The following is a 20,270-nucleotide window of genomic DNA, read 5'->3' on the forward strand; positions in this document are numbered from 1 at the left end:
ATCTTTGCTTTTTTTTTTCTTGTGATTCATGTCCTGATTTTAGTTTTGAAGTAGATGGTGTGGAGTCCCAAAGTGGTTTAGGCCAATCTCTGCTATCATACGTGGTTCTGCCTATGGGCCAGTACAGGCTTTGGATCTCGTGGTGAGCTGTTTAAGGGAGCTTAGTGGTATAAAAGCCTGCGTGGGCAGGGGGATACCCTGTGAGCTGGTTTACCAGTGGGTTCAGTTGTGTTGATGCAACGGGTTGCTACAAGCTGGTGGGAAGGAGAGACAGAATGACAAAATGACACACAGACACCAGCTCCTGGAAGGGTTTCCTTAGTGCTTCATATTAAAGATCAGCCTTTTTTATTCCCCAAGCACAAAAGGCTGGCAATTATGAGTTGTGGGGTGTATGATTTCTTTGTTTTTATGAACCTTTTTGGTAATCAATACAGCAACAACAAAAAAATTGCCAAGAATCCTTCCCAATCCTTCCCAGTATTTTTGCTGCTGCTGAAGCTGGTTATTTGTTGATGCTGTTGAAATGATAGACACTTACATCCGTGATACCTTAGAGCTTTTTTATTATGTTAGGAGTAGAAGTGCATCTCATTCAATATCCTGTCTCCAGCTTTTGTTGCTCATCTGTTGTTTATATGATGCACCTTCCCTCCTGTCTGCTAGATATGATTTGAGCTGTAGTGGAAGTCCTAGTTGTTACAGGATATGTTTATAATGTATTTATCTGATCTTGAAAAAAAAAAAAAAGAGTTATTCCATCTCCCTAGTATTTATTTCCAAATGCTTTTTTTAATGAACAAGAGCTTGGATTTCATTTTTAGTCCTCTTTTGCTACATGAATCTAATTTCTTAAAATACATATTTAATGATCCTAATTATCCTAGGGCTTCTCCTTCACAACCTTTTTACAGAATCACGAAATGGTTGGGGTTGGAAGGGACCTCTGGGGATCATCTGGTCCAGCTGCCCTGCCAAGCAAGGACTACCAGCACAAGTTGTGCAGGATGGCATCCAGGCAGGTTTTGAATATCTCCAGAGGAAGAGACTCCACAGCCTCTCTGGGCAGCCTGTTCCAGTGCTCTGTCACCCTGACAGTAAAGAAGTGTCCTCTCATATTTAGCAGGAACTTCCTGTGCTTCAGTTTGTGCCCGTTGCCTCTTGTCCTCTCACTGGGCACAACTGAAAAGAGACTGGCCCCATTGTCTTGATGCCCTCCCTTCAGATATTTATACACATTGATCAGATCTGCTCTCAGCCTTCTCTTCTCCAAGCTAAACAGGCCCAGCTGTGTGAGACTGTCCTTGTACGACAGGTGCTCCAGTCCTCTAATCATCTCAGTAGCCCTCTGCTGGACTTGCTTCAGTAGCTCCATGTTCCCCTTGTACTGGGGAGCCCAGAACTGGACACAGTACTCCAGTATGGCCTCACCAGGGCTGAGTAGATCACCAGGGGGAGGATCACCTCCCTTGACCTGTTGTCAACACTCTTCCGAATGCAGCCTGTGCTACCGTTGGCCTTCTTGGCCACAAGGGCTCATTGCTGACTCATGGTCAGCCTGCTGTCCACCAGGACTCCCAGGTCCCTCTCTGCAGAGCTGCTCTCCAGCAGGTCAGCCCCCAGCCTGTACTGGTGCTTGGGGTTATCCCTCCCTAGGTGCAGGACCCTGCACTTGCCCTTGCTGAACTTCGTGAGGTTCCTCTCAGCCCTTCCCTCCAGCCTGTTGAGGTCCCTCTGAGTGGCAGCACAGCCCGCAGGTGTGTCAGCCACTCCTCCCAGCTTTGTGTCAGCAGCAGGCGTGCTGAGGCTGCGTGCCGTTCCATCATCCAGGTCATTGATGAGCAAGTTGAACAAGACTGGACCCAGCACTGACCCCTGGGGGACACCACAAGCTACAGGCCTCCAACTAGACTGCACTGCTGACCCCAGCCCTCTGAGCTCTGCCATCCAGGCAGTTCTCAGTCCACCTCATGATCCACTCATCTATCCCACACTTCCTCTCATCTACCCTCATCTACCCAAGCCAGTCATCCCATCATTTTTAACTCTCCTGCCAGTAAGTTTATTGACTTCATTCCTGAACTTCGTAATGAACTCTTTATAATGCGTACGTGTTCATACTGAAAATACCTTTCTGGATGGTAATGTGATTCTAAGATGCCTTTTCACACCTGGTTTCATTGATTGTCTTAAAATTGGGCTGTGTACTCTCTCTCGTCTCTGCTTTGCAGTGGTAAATCTACAGATTTTAGTAGCAGTTCTAGTAATTAATGTCGTAAGTGACTATTTTAGAAGTGGAAAATACATTTAATATGATGATTTCAGTCCATCAAGTCATCTGATGTTTCCTGCACAATAATTAGCTGCATCTTGTGGTTTAAATTTAAGGAACCTTCAATTATATTTTTTCTGAACCATATTCTTTACTGAGGTCAGGAGGCTAATGCCTTGGTTACTCCAGTGGATAAAGATTGGGGTTTCTGCTGTCGCTTCTCAGATTTCACAGCTGCGGTACACAATGTAGAGCTTATAGTTTCTCTGACAGACTTCCAGTTAATTGTTTTCATTTTCTTTTCCTCACATCTTGTCACTTATCAGCTTTATTAGTTAGGTAGTAATATACTTGCCTGCAGCAAGGATCTTTTATTTGGTGTGAGCACTTTAACAGTGAGAGCATATTAGAAAATGTCATCTAAGTGTAAATGAAAGCATTCTCATATGAAAGATAAAGAAAAGATTACATTGCAGCCATATTTACTTTGCAAGGAAAGCTGTTCTTTGCTTTCAAATTTGATTAATATCTGTCCATTAAAATAACTACATAATGAATACTAGTTATGTATTTTAGATATTTTTATAGTTGATTAACATTTAACTCGCTCTCCTAGACTGTAGCAGGTCTTAAGTTGAAAAAGAAAAATCTGCAGAATGCATTCTGAGGCGGCTGAAAGCAAAACTACAGTGTGAATAATGTTATAAAGTCTAAAATATTGCTTTTTTTTCCTTTAAAGTGCTATGAATTCTTCCTTAATTTGGTTTGTGTCAGAATAGCATATATATATATATATGTTCCTCATATATATATATATATTTCTTGGTGATTTTTTTAGAAATAACTTTGCTTTTCTGTATGGGTGCTGGCTGGGTGGCAGCCAGTCAAACTGGGGAGGCTTTCCTAATTGCCTCCCCCCATCTCCTGAAACTTGCTGCTCTGCGTTTCAGGCTCAGAGTAGCAATACAAATGTTTTGATATCTAAATGGTAAATGACATGACATATTTTTTTCTGCTGAACTGAGTTTTTGGTTTGGAAGTTTTGAACCTGTAGGTTTTGGGAAACCCAGTAGAGGCAGTAAGGTCAGAGTACAAGGCAAGGCAGCAACATTGTGAAAAGTGTCAAGGGGAGAAAGCTGATGTGGAAGCTGTAGAATCACAGAATCATGTTGGTTGGAGATCATCCACCCACAGAGATGATTATAGCGTAACAGAGCATAGACTCATAGGATGGTTTGGGTTGGAATGGACCTTTAAAGACCACCTAGTTCCAACCCCCTGCCATCGGCAGGGACACCTTGCCCTAGATGAGCAAGGTCCTGGGCAAGCTGCACCAGATGATCTCCAAAATTTCCTGTCAACCTAAACAATTCTATGCAATTCTGAGCTAATACTCTTAACTCCGTAGGTTTTCCTAAGAAATCACGTGCTGTTCATTGCAGGTTTGAAAATAAATCATTACAACTCTTGTATTAATGCCAGCTGAATACCTGCAGTCACTGGGCAGCTTGTGACTGGCCTGCTGCGTGTGTGCGGGCTTCCCTCTTCCCTGCTAAGTCCTGTAGCCATTAACCCTCTGGTGAGATCACAGCAGAAACGGTAAACCTGCTGCTCTCAGCTCTTGTTCAAGACACTTCACAAAGGTGTTTTAAACTTCGCACTACCCTTATGTTACAGCAACAGGCTTTAGGTTTTCAGTAAATGGTGAGTGTTAGTTACCCACAGCTATCAGTGGTTCCGGCAGTGCTCCGGGGCTGACGGTGTGCTCCAGCACTGTCCCTAGCTGTTGGTGCTCTGTTCAGTGGCACGGCTCTGCTTTTTGGATGCCTCAGAAGCAAATTTGTCTGTTGTGATTGAAACAAGATTTCTGGGCAGATCCTGTGTAAAATCAACCGTCAGAAAGAACCAAATGGGCTAAAATGCCCCTCAAGTATGAGTGTGTAAAAGGTAGCTTTTTTACAGGTCATCTATTGTTCTTCGTTGTGTATGTCCTTCTGGCTACTTTCCAGTAAAATGCACATACAGACCTTGCCATTGTTACCTCTTGAAGTGGCTTCACTGGATGGTTATTTCAGAAGTAGCCTTCTTGGGAATACATGCTATTTTTCTAAGGCTTTTAATGATATCCGTATTTGCAGGCCATGGGGAAGGTGATTACTTGGGACTGACTTCCAGTAGCTTCCAAGAGAAAGATGTAAGGCCAGTTTTCTTTTTGTCCCTTGAAAGGGGGAAGCAGAACAATATTTCTCTTCCCTGTCCATATTGGAAGACCAAATCCTGTTTCTGTACCTGCAGGCTCCTTGTTGGCAGAACTTGGTCTCCCACGTCATTCCTGCTGCTCTGAATTCAATCACCTTTCATTTCCGTGTCACTCTCGTAGTCAGCAGGGAAGGTGGTTATGGCCCATCTGATTAAATAGCCACTGGTGGGCAAAGTGTTTTCTTTCCGGCTTTGAGGCATTGTGGCTTTTCAGTGATGATTGCTCCGAGTAGAGTAGTGGAGAGCAAAATATGAATGGTCTCAAAAAAAAAAAAAAATCCAACCAAACAACCAAAAAAATGAAACCCTCCAGAGATATCAGACATCTCTGGTCCATGAATTGTCAAACCTGGTGATTACTGGAAACCCATTTAAAGTGCACCAAGGGGGCTGCTTGGTGCTTGTTCTACTGCCGAGCCTTTCCTAGGTCTCCGTGGCTGGTCCTTGGTTGATGGTTTTTGTTTTGAGAAAGCAGACGTACTCCTACGCTTTCCTGTAAAGGCCTTTCCATTATATGTGTGCTATCTCCATCGCTTTAATTGTAATTAGTTAAAACACTAATGTGAAAGATGCAAGAGAAATATCCCTAATGGTGAGGCGTGTTTGAAAATTTGCTTCTATATCGCAAGAGGCTATTTGAATGCTTTTCTCCGTGGTGCATTCTGGTTCACTTTGAAAAAAGGTTGAATAAATTTTTAATGTCTTTTTTTTTTTTTTTCCTGACACTTTTATGTGTTTTTTGTTGTTGTATGTGGGTTGCTGAGTCAATAACAGCAGGAGGCACCGGTGTGTCCTGGGAGCTCTGCCGGGAACTGGGCTATCACGCGGAGCGGCCGCTGCAAGCATCTCCCTATCAGAAAAAAAAAGATCTTCTGATGCTGTTTTATTATTAAACAATCTGTATTCCTCACTCGAGCTCTGGGAAGCTCCAGCAGCTCTGTCAGGCTAGCCTTGTTGCTGCGGGGAGTTTTGTGCTCTTAGTCTGGTGAGCCAGCTGGGCAGCAGGCACCTCACCGACCCTCCGCCAGGTATTCACACCACGAGGCTTTGCTGCCGCCGCGTGTGGTGGAAACCATCCCTGTGCTTCAGGAACCCGTGCACCCAGTGAGGCGACCCCAGCTCCTGCTTGTGGGGTGGCGTTGGCCTGTGCTGGTGGAGGTGGTGGGGCTTCCCCGGGGAGGACGGGCTGGGAGAGGTGGTGTCCCCACTGCCGGTCAGGTTGCGTTCGCTCTACTGAGGTGGTATCTCAGCTGGCTTCAGGAGAAGTGGGCTTCTGAGTGTGTGCCACCAACCTATTTCCATTTTTTACCAAAATATATATATATATATAGTTGGATGTCGCTCTTGGTTCTTCTAATGGAAAAGGAATAGAAACTTCCTTTAAATGAGCATGAATTTGTTGGTGGATATGGCACCCATCGTGTGCTGTACTCAGCTCTGCTCTTCATACGTCACCGGACATCTGTTCTTATGGTTCGTGTATGCGTGCATGTTTGTCTTCCACGTGGGCATTTCTGTCTTTTGCACAAATGGCTCATTTAGAGCCAGCCCTTCATTCACAAGAAATATTGCCAATATCAAGACAGAATAAAAGGCATCCGTGCTTTTAGCTTCAGTCCTTGCCTCCTTATGGTGGTAGAACTTTTAGTATGGTGTTGGGGTAGTTTTAAACTCCAGGAAAGTTGAGAAATAATCCATTCTGTCTAACAATAACAGAACTGAGAACGCTTTGTGTCTTTTCTTGTAAAACCTTTAGTTAGGCATTTTGCGTTATGAATGCTTACTTGGATCGTAGCTTCTCTTTATCTCAAAACTGTAAATATATTTATGCATTTTATTTAACCTTGGTGTACACACAATGTGAATTAGTGATTTATTACTTGCATCGTTGCATCAATCCTTGAATTTGGGATGCAGTCACTAGCAGCCAGTGTGTGTGCCCATTTGCTCTGGATATTCTTCTGGAGTTCGTTAGGTGTATTTTCTTCTTTGTCATCCTCTGGAACCTGGAAAATCCCACTCTTAGAGCTTGTTCCATTTAAACAGCATAGTATTTTATGATGAAAAAGGATGTAACATCTCTTTCAGTTTCATAAATGTAATCTAATTTATTCTTGTAGGTGTAGCATCTATGACAGTGCCCGTGTACATCGCAGAAGTTGCTCCTCCACACTTAAGAGGCAGATTAGTCACCATTAACACTCTGTTCATCACCGGAGGGCAATTTTTCGCAAGTGTCGTGGACGGAATCTTCAGCTACCTCGCGAAGGACGGATGGAGGTTTGTGAGTCTTCATTGCTAAAAGGAAAACTGGCGTAGTTACGATTTGGGCAAGGCTAGGTAAATAATTGAAAGAACATTTAGTGGTTGACAGCTATCATAATTCGTGTTGGTTAAATAGAGTTCACATATAAACTGGTAAAACTGCATACTGAAATGGAACTTTAATAATTAACTTTTGCTAAATGATATACAATGGTAAGCTTTCACTTAAGCTTAATATTCACAGTATGTTTAGGTTTTCTGGCTTTACTAAACTTTAAAATGGATGAGCAATAAATATGCATCAACAAGCTTGAATGATTGTTATGACGTTTATAAAAGTAGCTTGGCTTTTGCATTTAGAATAATTACATCCTGATTTTTCAAAAGGCAAATTTCCAGTGATTGTGGTGCTGCGTGCACAAAATAGAGGTGTATATTGAATATTCTTAACTTGAGTAGTAGCAATCTAATGAGAAATGAAGTGACAGATATTGTAGGATACCTTTATAGTTAAAAGTTTGGGTTATATAGAATAATATTTTTCTCTTTTTCTCTACTTTCTGGATATGATCTTCGTGTAGACATTGCTCAGTGATTCTGGACTGCACCTACCTTCTTTATGGTGGTGTGTCATTTGAGTGATTAGACATTTCTGTGGCTCAGTATTTTACTTGCAGTGCTGATGTGAAAAAATAATTAGGAGAACTGTGTGGGAGGAATAACTTATACTACACATTCCAGCTTCTGGAAACTTGTGCTTAATTAGGTGTGCTGTTCTCTAGAAAGTCTCTTGGGAAAGGGGTGCATGTTGCTGTAAGGTCTTCCATTTCTGTTGCTACAGCCTGGAATTGTTTTGCTATTTGAAAATCATAATTTGAATGATCCTCCAACCTCCAGAAAAGCTTACAAATTAAATATTATTATTTTCACTGGCTTCTGATGGAGCTGAGTAAGGATTTCTAGGTGGACTGATGTTTGTAGTTGAAGTTATGAACAATTCATCTGGGACTTGGTATTCAGAAATACTTAGAAGCTGGTCTTTCTTTAGTATGTAAAGAAATATGCATTAAAAAAAAAGGTAATGTTTTCTTGATGAATCTATAGGTTAATCTGTGTATGTCTGAAAATTAAAGAAGTTTGAGGGGTTTACTTTTTGTCCATATGATTGCTTCCTTTGCCTCTTACGTAAAAAGATGCCATATTTTGACCTGAAGAAAAAAAAAAAGTCACTTCATGCTGATTTTATTTAATATAGTCAATTCTAGCTCTGCTTTTTGCTTTCTGAAGATGCATTGTATACTCAAGCTGAAATGGAAATAGCGTTTCACATTTTCACGTGAAGCTTCTGATGACCTTTTTATTGCAATGCATCCTCATGCTGCCACAGACCATGTGTCCAGTTATGAAGGACTGAGAAACAGCCTTCACTGAAAGAAAAACTTAGTTTTATAAGGTGGTTAATCCCTTTCTGCAGTTAATGAAATACGGTCAATTTTTAGAAAAGGTTATCATGATATACACTAATGCATGTCTAGGTAAAATAAACTAAGTATTTGACCCCCAATGCCACTTGTCCAGTTGTATTGTTATTTTAAATTGACTTTTAGCTTAACTAGTTTGCTAACATAATGGGTCCCTAGGCATGAAGCTGGGTGTTGACGAATGGACAGGAAAGATATTTACTTAGAAATGGAGCTCTGGGTCACTGTTACTGTTGCAAGTGTTTGTGTGCTTTCTCTTTGGGCAGATTTTTTTGGGTTTGGTTTACCTCATGGGTTAGGGATTCAGCTGGGGAAGGCTTTTGTGGATGTATCTGTGTTTTTTCCCCTCAGTGGGCTGATGCATATGAGATAGGGACGTGTTTGAAATCCATGCGTTTCAGTAAATGCTACTATATTGGAAGAAAAATACACGTTAACACAGTATCCAACAAGTATTGATCTTATTGGAGCTGTTCAGACAAATTAAAATCTGCTACCTTGAATTTTTAATCAAGAAAAGAGGGAGTTGTGTGTAAGCCCAGTGGTGAAGGGGAAGGAAATGTTGCAGCTTTCAAGGTGGTAGAAATAAATTGTGAAAAGCTAAGAATGGATCTACTGCACATTCTGAATCACAGGAAAAAATCCGTTGGAAGGTACTCGAAGGTCTCAAGGCTAATTTACAGCTCTTCAAGCAGGGTTAGCATCCAAGTTAAATCAGGTTGGATTAATTTACTCAGGTCTTTGTCCAGCTGATTTTTGAAAATCTCCACGGGTAGCCATTTCCACTTCTCAGGACAACTCACTCATGTTCGATCACTCTTACTGTGAAGAACTGTTTTCCCTCATCTTTGATCTGAATTTTTCTTGCTGCAGTGTGTGATTATCGGCTCTTGTCCTTCCACAGCGTACGTCTGAGAAGCGTCTGTCTCCATCTCCTCCGTGAGCTCCTTTTCGTGTGTGAAAGATGCAATTAGATCCCCCCTTGATTTTCTCTTCCCTGAGCAGCACAGACTAGGTGATCTCAGCCTCTTTTGTCATGTGTTCCTGTTGCTTTTCCATCTTAGTGATCCTTTGCTGAGCTATCCCTGGTTTGGAGCTCGCTCTCATGTTGGTGGTCCCAGTCTTCCACATGCGGCGTGGTGTTTTGTGTAATGAGGAGTAATTGTTTTTGCAACCTGCTGGCTCACGCTGGATAACTTCTGCTAATGCAATAACGCTGTGTTTTATGTACATGCCAAGCACTGTTCTGCAGGACTGAGCGGAGCTAAATGAAACTGTTGAAGATGCTTTGGGCAGAAGCTGAGGCTCTGCTCATGGTGAGGTATGCAGGGATTCTCAGCTGCAGTGCTGGAGCTGTTGTTTGGGGGTTGCTTACTTTTCTGTCCTCAGCTAGTTTACTGCAACCTGAGGCTGAGCAGAGAAGTGTACAGATGGTCTGTCACCTGGAAAGAGTGCCCAACGTGCACATGGCGAGACATCACAGATGTTCACTCCTGAGTCATCCCATACAAGAAGGAAAATTACAGCAATTATCGTAGCTGGTAGTGATTGAATGGCTGTGCATTGGAGTGCAACAAAAACCAAGAAGGAACTTTACTTCTGGTTGTTCTTGGAAATGCTGGATATTAAATTAAAAACAAACAAAAGAAAACAAATATTTAACCCAACTCTTATGTCAGGTTAGCTTTATAAACCTTGGTAATGCCATCTTAATAGTATTGCAGCAGTATGTCTCGGAAGGAGAAATGTTGCAGCAGACTTATTAAATTTCATGCTGGATTTTTTCAGGTCTGCTAGACATCTGGCTTCGAATGCAAAGTCTTGTACACTATATAGGAAAGAACTATATTAGATTTCTGAAAGCTGGCTCACTGCATGTAATGTCCAAAATTGCCTGCTTTTACTCTAAATTGGTTTTATCAAAGTTGCTTGATCTGAAAATTGCAATGACTCGTGAACTTGCAGTGGATGTATGCTCTTAACTGAACATTTTCCTCCTGCCCTGCTCCTTGTACTCCACTTTGACCAGAAACATGTCAATTGGAAGCTGACTTTAGTGACTGAGCTCTCTGCTCTTCTTTTCTATCTTGTTTGTGATAAACAATCCAATAGAGTCCAACTGGTAGTTTTAACAGGCTAGATCTAGCTTTCAGGAGCCTCCATTGTATGTATTTTTTTTTCCTTCCTAAGATGATTGCAGGTACCCAACTGCTTAATTCTGGAGGTTCTGCTGCATTTAAGGGAGTGAAGGGCTTTGGAGGAACAGAAATGGGGTAATTCGAGTGTAAAGGACTGTATCTGTTTACTTAAATGTACCAAGAGATCTTCTTCTTGCTTGCAGTTTGGCAGAATGCAGCAATTGTGTTTTTAATTTCTACAGTTTTGGTCTCCCTGTCATTAGAAATAGAAGAGGCTTTCTGAATGGCACACTAATACAGATATTGAATATACTGTTTGTTGAGCTTCAGCGGTGTATGTATTAAAGGGATTCTATATACAGCTTCCAAAAAAACTGTTTGTGGAGAGGGAGGAGCATAGGAAGAAATGAGGACATTGATGAATGAGGACATTAGTGAATGAGGAATGAGAACATTAGTGACACTTGTTAGATATGGTGGCTGACGACTGCTTAACTAATAGTCCTGCCACAAGCTTTGCATTTTGAATTTATTTTCTTTTTCCTGCTTTCCTTTTTTTTTTTTTTTAAACTAACAATGAGCTATATCATTTTTAAAGTGCTAGAAAATGAGTGACTTGTTTACAGTTTTCTTTCCAGACCAAGATGTACTGGTATGACCTTTGGAAATTTTTGCGCAGTTTAGGAAGAACTTGAGGGCTTGGCTTGGGGATGGGAAGACTGGCCTTACATGCACGTTATCCAGGGATGGCCAGCCCCTTTACGTTACCTTTTGTGTGTTTATGTGGTTTTGTGGTTTTTTTTTTCCCCCGTTCTCCATTTTTCTGCCCTGCTGTATTGCTCATGGTTTTCTTTGTTTAATCTGCAAATGTCATTCTAAGAAAGTCTTTTTCCATATTCACCCAAAATGCATTTGGGCTTGTCAAATACATGTGGCTTATTGTCCTGAAACAAGGTTTTTGTTAACGGTTGCGTTCTCTTTCCTACTCTATTAACAATCTCTCATTGCATAGCGAGCTTTATGAAGACATCCATGGGAGAGAATTTAGAACCATTGGTGTGAAAACATGTATACTGAGGATAAAAGAGGAGCTGGAGGAGAGATATGCTAATCCCCCTCATTTCCTGATTGATCTCAAGGTGTGAACCTATTTATGAGTACAAACCGCCCCAATATTCAGTCTGAGGACTGGTTTCTGGAGGTGGTGTAATGGTTAGGACAACTGATGTGAAACCTGTGTTGTTTGCAATAATGCACAGGTGACACCAGCTCCATTTAAAGACTTTAATGGAAGCCAAAGTAAAGTGTCTAGCACAAATGGTTTATCAGATGTAGGGAAAAAGATTTAAAAAGCAGAACAAAATTACATGGTATTTCGTAATTCTTGTTATTGAAGGAATATAAAAATGTGAAGTGGGTGGACCAGAACCACCCATGAAAGATGGTGGTATGCTCATCTTCCACAGCCTTTCGCCCTGCTTTAGTCGGAGCAAATGGTGGTGTCTCTGGGTGCTGTCACAGGTGTCAGTGCTGGCTCCTGGAAGCGTAGCTCTCCTGCCAGAGGTAATTCTCTGCTGAATAGAGAACTGGCATTAATGCTGTCTATAGTAAAATCCCTCTGGGCACCTAAAATGCTGTTTTGATTTAAAACAACGGTGCAGCTGCCTGAAGATTTAAGAGAGAGATCTGAAAGATCTAGTGTAAATGGACGCAGCGCTGGTTAAATGAACTTTTTTCAGTGTTTCTGTCTACAGTCAGAAACAGGCATCTCCTTACACAAGAGGCTTATTCCCTGGCAATGCGTATCTGTATACACGTACTTACTGATCAAATTAAGCATTTAGCGCTGGCTGGTTTGGAGTTTATCATTTTTTATAGGTCTGTAAAACAATTAGCAGGATTTCAGTCTCATTTTTGTCATCAGCAGTACCCATCTGTTCTCTCTGTCTTTGCTTTCTTATTCTGTTCGTTCTTTTCTTATATTTTCATAAAAGGGTTTATCAGTTTTGAAACTACTGGAATGTTTGAGTTTTTATTTAGTCTGATTGAATGTCCTCTGAAGCAGTGGCTTTTGGGTCAGCGACAGCAGAATATTCAGCCCGTCCTGAGACATACTGGAACTGAAAGCGAAGGTCTTGTTTTCGACAGTACTGGAAGAATAGGATTCTCGCCTGCTTAATTTCCGGCAATAAAGAATATGAAGGGAGGAGGTTTGGTTTGTAAGCTTGAGCTGCTCTATACAAGTCTTCTCGTAGCATGCTTCTGTAGCCAAATATGAGAAAATTGTTTGTTTATTTATTTCCAGGTACATGCTGGGGCTTTCAGCCGTGCCGGCAGTTATACAGTTTTTTGGTTTCCTGTTTCTTCCTGAAAGTCCCCGATGGTTGATACAGAAAGGCCAGACTCAGAGAGCACGGAGGATTCTGTCTCAGATGCGTGGCAACCAGGCAATCGATGAGGAGTATGACAGCATCAAAAACAACATTGAAGAAGAAGAAAAAGAAGTTGGAGCAGGTATGCTGAATGGTTGTTCGCATCTCTCTGTATCAGTGAGGAGCTAAAAATCAGACAAAATGGTCAAGTTATAGCCTGTGAGAGCTTGATTGTTTGCTTTTCTTGGCAATATTGCTGTTATTTGAAATATTTCATATACTGGTAATTTCTGAGGTGAGCAGATGTTTTTATAGTCCTACAGTTTTAAATTTAGTTCTGATTTTTTAAATGAGGAAGAAGTAATGTTGTGTAGGATTCTAAGTTTATACTAGCTACAGCTATGTGAGAATTGCATTCAGAAAATTACTCAGTTTAAGAGTGCACATCTTAAAGAGTAGAAATAAAATAAAGTTTGGTTTCTTTCCTCAGTGGAAAAGACCAAACGGCTATTAGGGAGGTCAAAAGGCATTTTACATGCCCCAATTATTCAGAGTTTATATTCTGGCTGATGATAATTCCAGGTAAGCAGGCTTTGGAAAGATTTACAAACCTAGGCATGTAATATTGAAATCATTTTTCAGTGAGGGCAGCTTTTGAAGTCTTTTCGGTCTGCCCAAGAGAATGAAGTATCTAAATCAAATGCTTTTGCACTGTTTTTGTATTCTTATGCCATAATTGCTCAGAACTTTGTGTGTACTTCGGTATATATTTATGAAGCAAGATTACCATTCCACTGACTATCTTTTTTGTCTACTAAGTATTTTTGCTTTGCTGTGTTCTAGAACTGTTAGGGTAGGAATCTTAAGTCTGTAAAGTAAGACTTACCTTAGTTCTTGCTTCCTTAAATGTTGATAGCATGGTTCTGTAACTTCTCAGAGATAGCAGAAAGAAAAATGCAAGTTATTTTACAGCTGTAGGAATTGAGATTTGACATCTGACAGTACCTAATGTCATTGCCTCATTGTAAGCTCTAAGGCCAAACTCAATAAATGAATACTTACTTATCTGGAAAAAGTTATTCGATGCATTCTAGTGACAAGATTTTTAAAGTATTCATCACTGATTTGAAGTAGGGCTGGATTTTTCTCCCATTATGTTTTTGAGGCTTTTGGATACCTTTTTTTTCCCTTTTTTTTTCTTTTTTTTGGATCTTCATCAGGGGAAAAAAATAAGTTTCTTGAAGTCAATTTGATATAGAGCTTTAGTGGATTTTCAGAGAACACCTTGGGTCCTGTTCCAAGGTTCTTGATCGTAGTAGTCATTGGACTGTTTGATTCCATGGAGAGCCATTTAATGTCTGGTATTAAAGTTTTTTCTGCTTTGTAGAAATAAAAGGAGCAGGTGTTTGACCCATTCTGTTCCGTATTTGTAGTCCTTGGGCTACAGAGGGTGGCATTCATATTCTCTCTCTCTCTCTCTCTCCCCTCATTCTGCTGTTTCACTTTTTGTAAATTAAATATATTTTTGTTGTAAGACTGCAGTAGGACTGACTCCAGCTCAGTTATTAAATCAGTCCTCAGTACAGCCATAACTTGGACTGGCACACTAGATATGAGGCTTTCTGGTCTCTTGATTCTTTTCCAAAACACATTGTCTTACTGGAGTTTAGATAAGTCAAGCACATTCCCATGAAAAAGCTTGATTACAGAGAAATCAGCGTTTTCCTCATAGGCAATCCACAGCTTCAAAGCTGTCATCAAATGGCATTAAAAAGCGAGGGTAGTTATGAGTATATGCTGTCCCACTTGTTATAAATGCTTAGGAAATAGGCATTAGATAGTTAAGGTCATTCTTGATTTTGATCATAACTTGATTGTAATTGCACTTCATCCCATTTCAGCCATAGTCTTCGTTGTTGTCAAAAGCTATGTTGTATGTCAGCATCAAGACATACATTATTTTTGTTACCTGTCTGTGACTTAAAGGTGATATTTACAAGTGGTGTTGAATTGTAATTAGTTTCATTTCTTGAGGTGTTATCTGGGTAGTCAGTATTGAACTTGGGGTGTGTGGTACAAGAGCAACTTGCTTTTCAATGTGGAATATGTGGAATTCAATGAAATACAACTTTGTAGATCAAAAATCATCCTGCTTACTTTTAGGTAATAGAGTCTTTTCCTCTTCTGTCACTTCCCCTCTTGAAAAAGAACAGATTTTCTTTTTCATTAACTGATACACAAGCATCTTTGCCAGTTCTTCAGGGCATCATTTTCTAATTGAAAACAAGCCTGTGTTTGACTCCTTCTCTACAAGGGAGTAACAGAATGCAACCAAAACATATTGTCCAGTCCCACACTAAAAAACTGTAAAGTCTTTTATAACTGTTTCATCAACTATTCTTGTCACTGAAATAATGAATCACAGGGGAGCTTCGTCTGTGTTGCTTAAGCTACTTTTCAAAAGGTTTAGTTTTAATGTCTGTCATAATACCAGAGTTTTTCATTGCAGTTTCCATATGGTCATCAAGCAGCTTCTGTAAAAAGTAAAAATGCCTTGAGCAACAACTTTGGTTTCAGAACTCTTTAGTGCCGATACTGCTTAGCAGCTTATATTTTAGCATTTCAGGTTGGTATCAGGAAGAGAATGCATCTTTTTGACACTTTCCCCGTGACTGGTTATGCAAAGGACATCTTTCTAGGAGTATTGAGCGTGGCTTTGGCATGCTCTGTTCTCTGCTTCCAGTGTGACTTCTGGTCTTGTAGAGTCCACAACAGTTTTCTGGGTAAAACCTTGCATTTGGAAAATGGGAAGGGGAAGGCATTGCATTTGCACAGGACAAGCTGAACCTTGTTCAAGTCCAGCTGATCAGCATATTTAAACACCACCTACCCTCTCAGATGTCAGGACTGTACTGCAAGAGAGAGCTCAGGCGTGATTCTTCCTTCCTAATCCTAGATGTTTAACAGATGTCCAACATTCAGAGGAAATCATGGGAAAATATCAATTTGTGTTATCTTTTTGGATGAAAACACCTGTAAGTTGCTTGGTTTTTCCGCATGCCCCACTTGTGCCAACCTTGAGCTGTGATGTGCCAGGATGCCTGATATTTCACACAAAATCGGTAGTGATGAGTATAGTACAAATTTAACATCCTGACAAAATAAATATCATTTGCATTAAGGCTAGACTTTTATTTCTGTGTAGATAAAGTGTGTGAAGCCATGGATCATAATTACCCTAGGAGAGCAGTGCAACTTCCCCCAGCCCTATTTATTCCACATTTCTCGAACCTGTGAATTACAGTTGAGACTCTTGACCTCCACTCAGGTGGACCTTTACGTTTTATAGTCTGCTTTTAAGCATATATGAGAGTCAACTTCTGATCGTGAAGATGTTTTTGCATGTTATGCTTTGTAATTCTCTCCATGTAAAAGCTGTACTGGGCTTAGTGGTGTGTGGAACTGTGCTGCTTCCATTGAAGTCCACTGAGTGATTTAGAAAATTCATCATTGCACTGTGGTATTGTTTAACCTACCATTCTGTGTCCGTACCAGAATGTTCTGTAATTCTGTAATTTTTTTGAGACCAAGAACAATGTATTCATACCGCTCTTACCCTTTTACTCCTGCAGGCTTCACTTGCTTTACTTCTGTACTGAATTTGCCGTTGGATCAGTGAGTCAGTCTCCTTTTTTAGGTTTTGTATTTCCCTGCAGGAGATAAATGTGTTGTCATATAAGGGAAAAATCACCTCATTACCATTAGTTTTCAGCTCATACCTTTATCCAGTTAACTGTCAGTTAAAATAGGATGTTATCAGGGAAGAGAGCTGTCCCCTCAGTTCTTCCTGGCTACAGTATATTTATATTTCTTTCAACTTTCCTTCGTAAATAATATTTTAACTTGTCAGTATTTCTGCCTATGGCTTTGGCTGCAACCATTTGACACTTGTCTCTCTGGGGAGATACTGGAAGCTTTCATTATTTTCATTCTTAATCGTAATATTCTCCTTGCTTCTGGGAGTCCTTTTTATCCTGTGCAATTGTCTGACATGCCCGGAATTCAAAAAGATATAGACATGCTTATTGTTATTGGATGTCAGCTAGAATCTATTTAATGAAAGTTGCTAATATTGTGATGCTGTAGTAGGGTTTTGCAGAGCTCTGAACCATTCCAGCTTTAGGGACTCCAATCCTTATTTAAAATGAATTCCTCGTTCATGGGATTGAGTGGCTGTTGTTACCTGTAACCAAGAAATTAGGTGGAAGTCTTTCAGGCAAAAGGAATAATAGAGTTGGGCTAAGGACTTGTCCAAGAAAACCCCAAATCCCATATGGTTGGTAGTCATGTCAGCCAAAAATTCTTGCTTGTGACAATACCAATGCAAGGGTCAGATCCAGGTTTGTTTTGCCGTTGAATTTCGTGGGGAGTAAGGCCAGCTCATGAGGTATTAGAAAGGAACGTCCTGGTTCCATTCTCATATTTTAACTGTTTGAGCTGCAGAATTATTTCCTTGTCTGTTCTTTTACGAACAGAAATTCTTCTTGTGTGGGGACACGTTTTCACTGGAATTTGTTTTGTTTTTACTTGAAGCCATAAAAACGATCTCCTGACTAATTTAAAATTTAGATAATGCAGGCAAGTAAAACATGGAGACATTTGATCTTGTGAAAGTACGCTAACTCAATTCAGTGTATGATCAGATAATGAGAAAAAGCCTTCTACAAAAATCACCAAGGAATATTGAAAGTATGAATTACTGTACTAAACAATTGATAAAGACAGATAAAAAGCTTTTCTGGTTCTCCTTTTATCCTTAAAGCCTTTTAAAAGGCTGGCTAATTCTCAGAAATATGACCTTTGAAAAATACAGTCTATAAAAAAAAAAACACTTTTTTTTCTGCCATGCCTAGAAATGTAGTACTATATGTTAAAAATAATAGTTCATTTCTGGTAAGTTAGAGCTCTGCTCATCCCTTCAGGTTGCAGATGTAGCCAAGAGTTTGTGAAGTCCTGTGTGCTTTGGGGGACCCCTACAGAGTTTACACCTGGCAGGACGTTTGGAGTTGACCTTGCTTGAATGGCTCGTGGCCAAAACCAATCCCTTCGTCCGTCACATGGGTTTTCAGTGTGCCTACATGAATTAAATGGTTACCTGGAAATGGGCATTAATTGCCTCTCTGAAGTTGAACTACTTTAGGATAGAATGCCCAGCTGGACATACTGGAAGAAATTCTTTACCTGAGGTCCAGGCAGATTTTGTGTAGCGTAGTCCTAAAGGGCAGGGAAAAATGGAACTGCATGAAAATGCACGAAAGCTTAGAGAACCATTATAAGGGAAGAGGGTTGTTGTTCTGTTTTTTTCCCCACTTCAGATTCATTCTGAAGTTTCTGGAAGTAGAATTAACTTTCCATTGGCAGCGTTGTTATCCTTGTATTAGTCCGCAGGTTCTGAAGCTTACAGAAAATTAAAGCCAGAAGTCAGGAAAATGAGAAATCTTCATTTTCATCTCTGTCAGTTGAAAAATGTATTTGCACCTAATGATTTCTTTTAAGCCAAATGACATTATTCACAGATTGAAGCTGAATTTGCTGATGTTTGGGTGGTATTAACTACTGCTCTTCATCTCAGGTAGCTTGTGGGGCTGGGAGTCTAGAAGCAGTTCTGGGTGCTGCTCCAAATCCGAGTGCCTCGCTAGACACAGCTGCTCCCTAGGTTTTGTTTAGGAACTGTTTAGGAACAGGTTTGGGATCAGATTTTTTTTTAGAAAGAGGAACAGTTTTGTTAGGAACTGGGGCTTTGGAAGAAGTAGAGCTTAGCTGTATAATTTGACTGGTTATTGAAAGTCTGCTTTATAATAGAATAAACTTCAAACAACGTTTGTAACTGCATTTACTGCAGTTCCTTCCCTGTTGGTGCAGGTGAAAAACACAAAATCAGGGTGGCACAGGGTAAGTTTTGTTTTAATGAAGCTGCACGGAAAGCTTGCTGGAGGAAGTGAACTCGAAAGATTTGGGGAGAACATTCTTGGTCAGTAAAAAGACAAATGGGTGTGCACTGCATGGGTGATAGTAAAGGAACAAAGCAATCAGAAAAGACTACAAATAATAAAAAAAAAGTAAATAAATAAATAGATATGGAGGTGCTGGTTCTTGTATTGCTAGATGGGAAACCTGTTCTGAAGAGTACTAAGGCTGGTTCCTTACCCAGTACAGAAATGTGAGAAAAACTAAATGGTGGGAGACACCTGTATGCTGTCTGTAAGAGACACAGGTTGGGCTTTTCAGTCTGAGGAAGCCAGGTGGGCCAGAGAAAGAAGCCTGTATTGGTGAAAGGTGGTGTGGGATGTTGACGATGGGTAGGATGAATGGGCAGAATACGTGTGTGTAAAGGAAAGATACAACACTTGGCTCGAGGCCTGAGGCTCTTGGCGATGCACCAGCCTTGCCAGCCATGGCCTTCTGATAACATCACCTTCATCTTTGGCCTGGATGGAAAATAACTCATGGAGGAGTGCTGAACCTGGCGTGCCCAGAGCACAGTGTCGGGAGCTATCAGCTGAGCATGGGGAGCCATCAGGCTGCTGGGCACGCCAGCTTTGCCAGAAATAGGAAGCATCGTGTCAAATTCCCTGGGTATACTCGTGTGAGGGATGGGCACACACCGTGCTGACAGCAGAATTCAAGAGCTCACTTAATTTAAACAATAAAATTAAATATATATATATATATTCACCGTTTCCCTGCTGGATCCAGCATCTGCTCTGAATCCGCAGTTCTGAGCTGGATGCTCCCACTTGAGCTGCATGTTTACGTGCAGCAGGGATTTGGAAAAAATATACAGTGTTGTGTGAAAATGTTAATTGGCATAGTGGAAAACTTGTTTTTAGGCTGCTAAGGAATAATTATAACACTTCACTAAGCTTAGTAATATGATTAATTGTTTAGCTCTTAGAGTAGGTTCTGTAACAGAATTTGGAGACAGTCTTGTAGCTTCTCTGCTCTCTGACCTCGTCAAGATGAGTGGAAACTCTAAAATGGATTTAATGGTTTTAATAATAACACTTCCATGTAAATACCACAAACAAGTAGCTAAGCAAACTTAAACTGCTGATGCCATTTTAGCCTTTTCAGTGTGATCATTACAGTCACAAAAAAATATGATTAGTATTAATGTTGCTTTTCAGTGTGGTAGGAACCAAGAAGGTGCAGGGCTGACTCTTCCTCCACTGCTGCTACTGAGGTGAAGGGCTTGGTACCAGGGCTTGATTTAGGACCCCCCACCAGATGTCAGTGATTCTTCAACAGCAATAGCTTTTCTTAGGGTCTGTGGACCCTAACATGAATACAGTGTTTGTACAACCTGTTGAAACTGAAGTACTTTGTTAATAGGAAGAAGCCATTAGGGAGCAAAAAGGTTTTTAAGCAGTTTGACTCCATTCCTTTTACATAAGTCCATATCATACTTCTCTAATCTTTATTC

The 20,270-nt window shown here is 40.6% G+C and overlaps 1 protein-coding gene across 1 annotated transcript in view; it reads left to right on the plus strand.

Moving 5' to 3' along the window:
• The window catches only part of SLC2A13 (solute carrier family 2 member 13), a 158,221-nt gene that overhangs the window by 24,280 nt on the left and 113,671 nt on the right, over nucleotides 1-20,270 (plus strand). Inside the window, exons 2-3 of the mRNA XM_048068473.2 lie at nucleotides 6,652-6,811; nucleotides 12,721-12,929. Of these exons, the coding sequence (XP_047924430.1) occupies nucleotides 6,652-6,811; nucleotides 12,721-12,929 (369 nt within the window). The remainder of the gene's footprint in view (nucleotides 1-6,651; nucleotides 6,812-12,720; nucleotides 12,930-20,270) is intronic.

This window comes from Anser cygnoides, chromosome 1, assembly GCF_040182565.1.
Source record: "Anser cygnoides isolate HZ-2024a breed goose chromosome 1, Taihu_goose_T2T_genome, whole genome shotgun sequence".
Classification (NCBI taxonomy): Eukaryota; Metazoa; Chordata; class Aves; order Anseriformes; family Anatidae; genus Anser; species Anser cygnoides.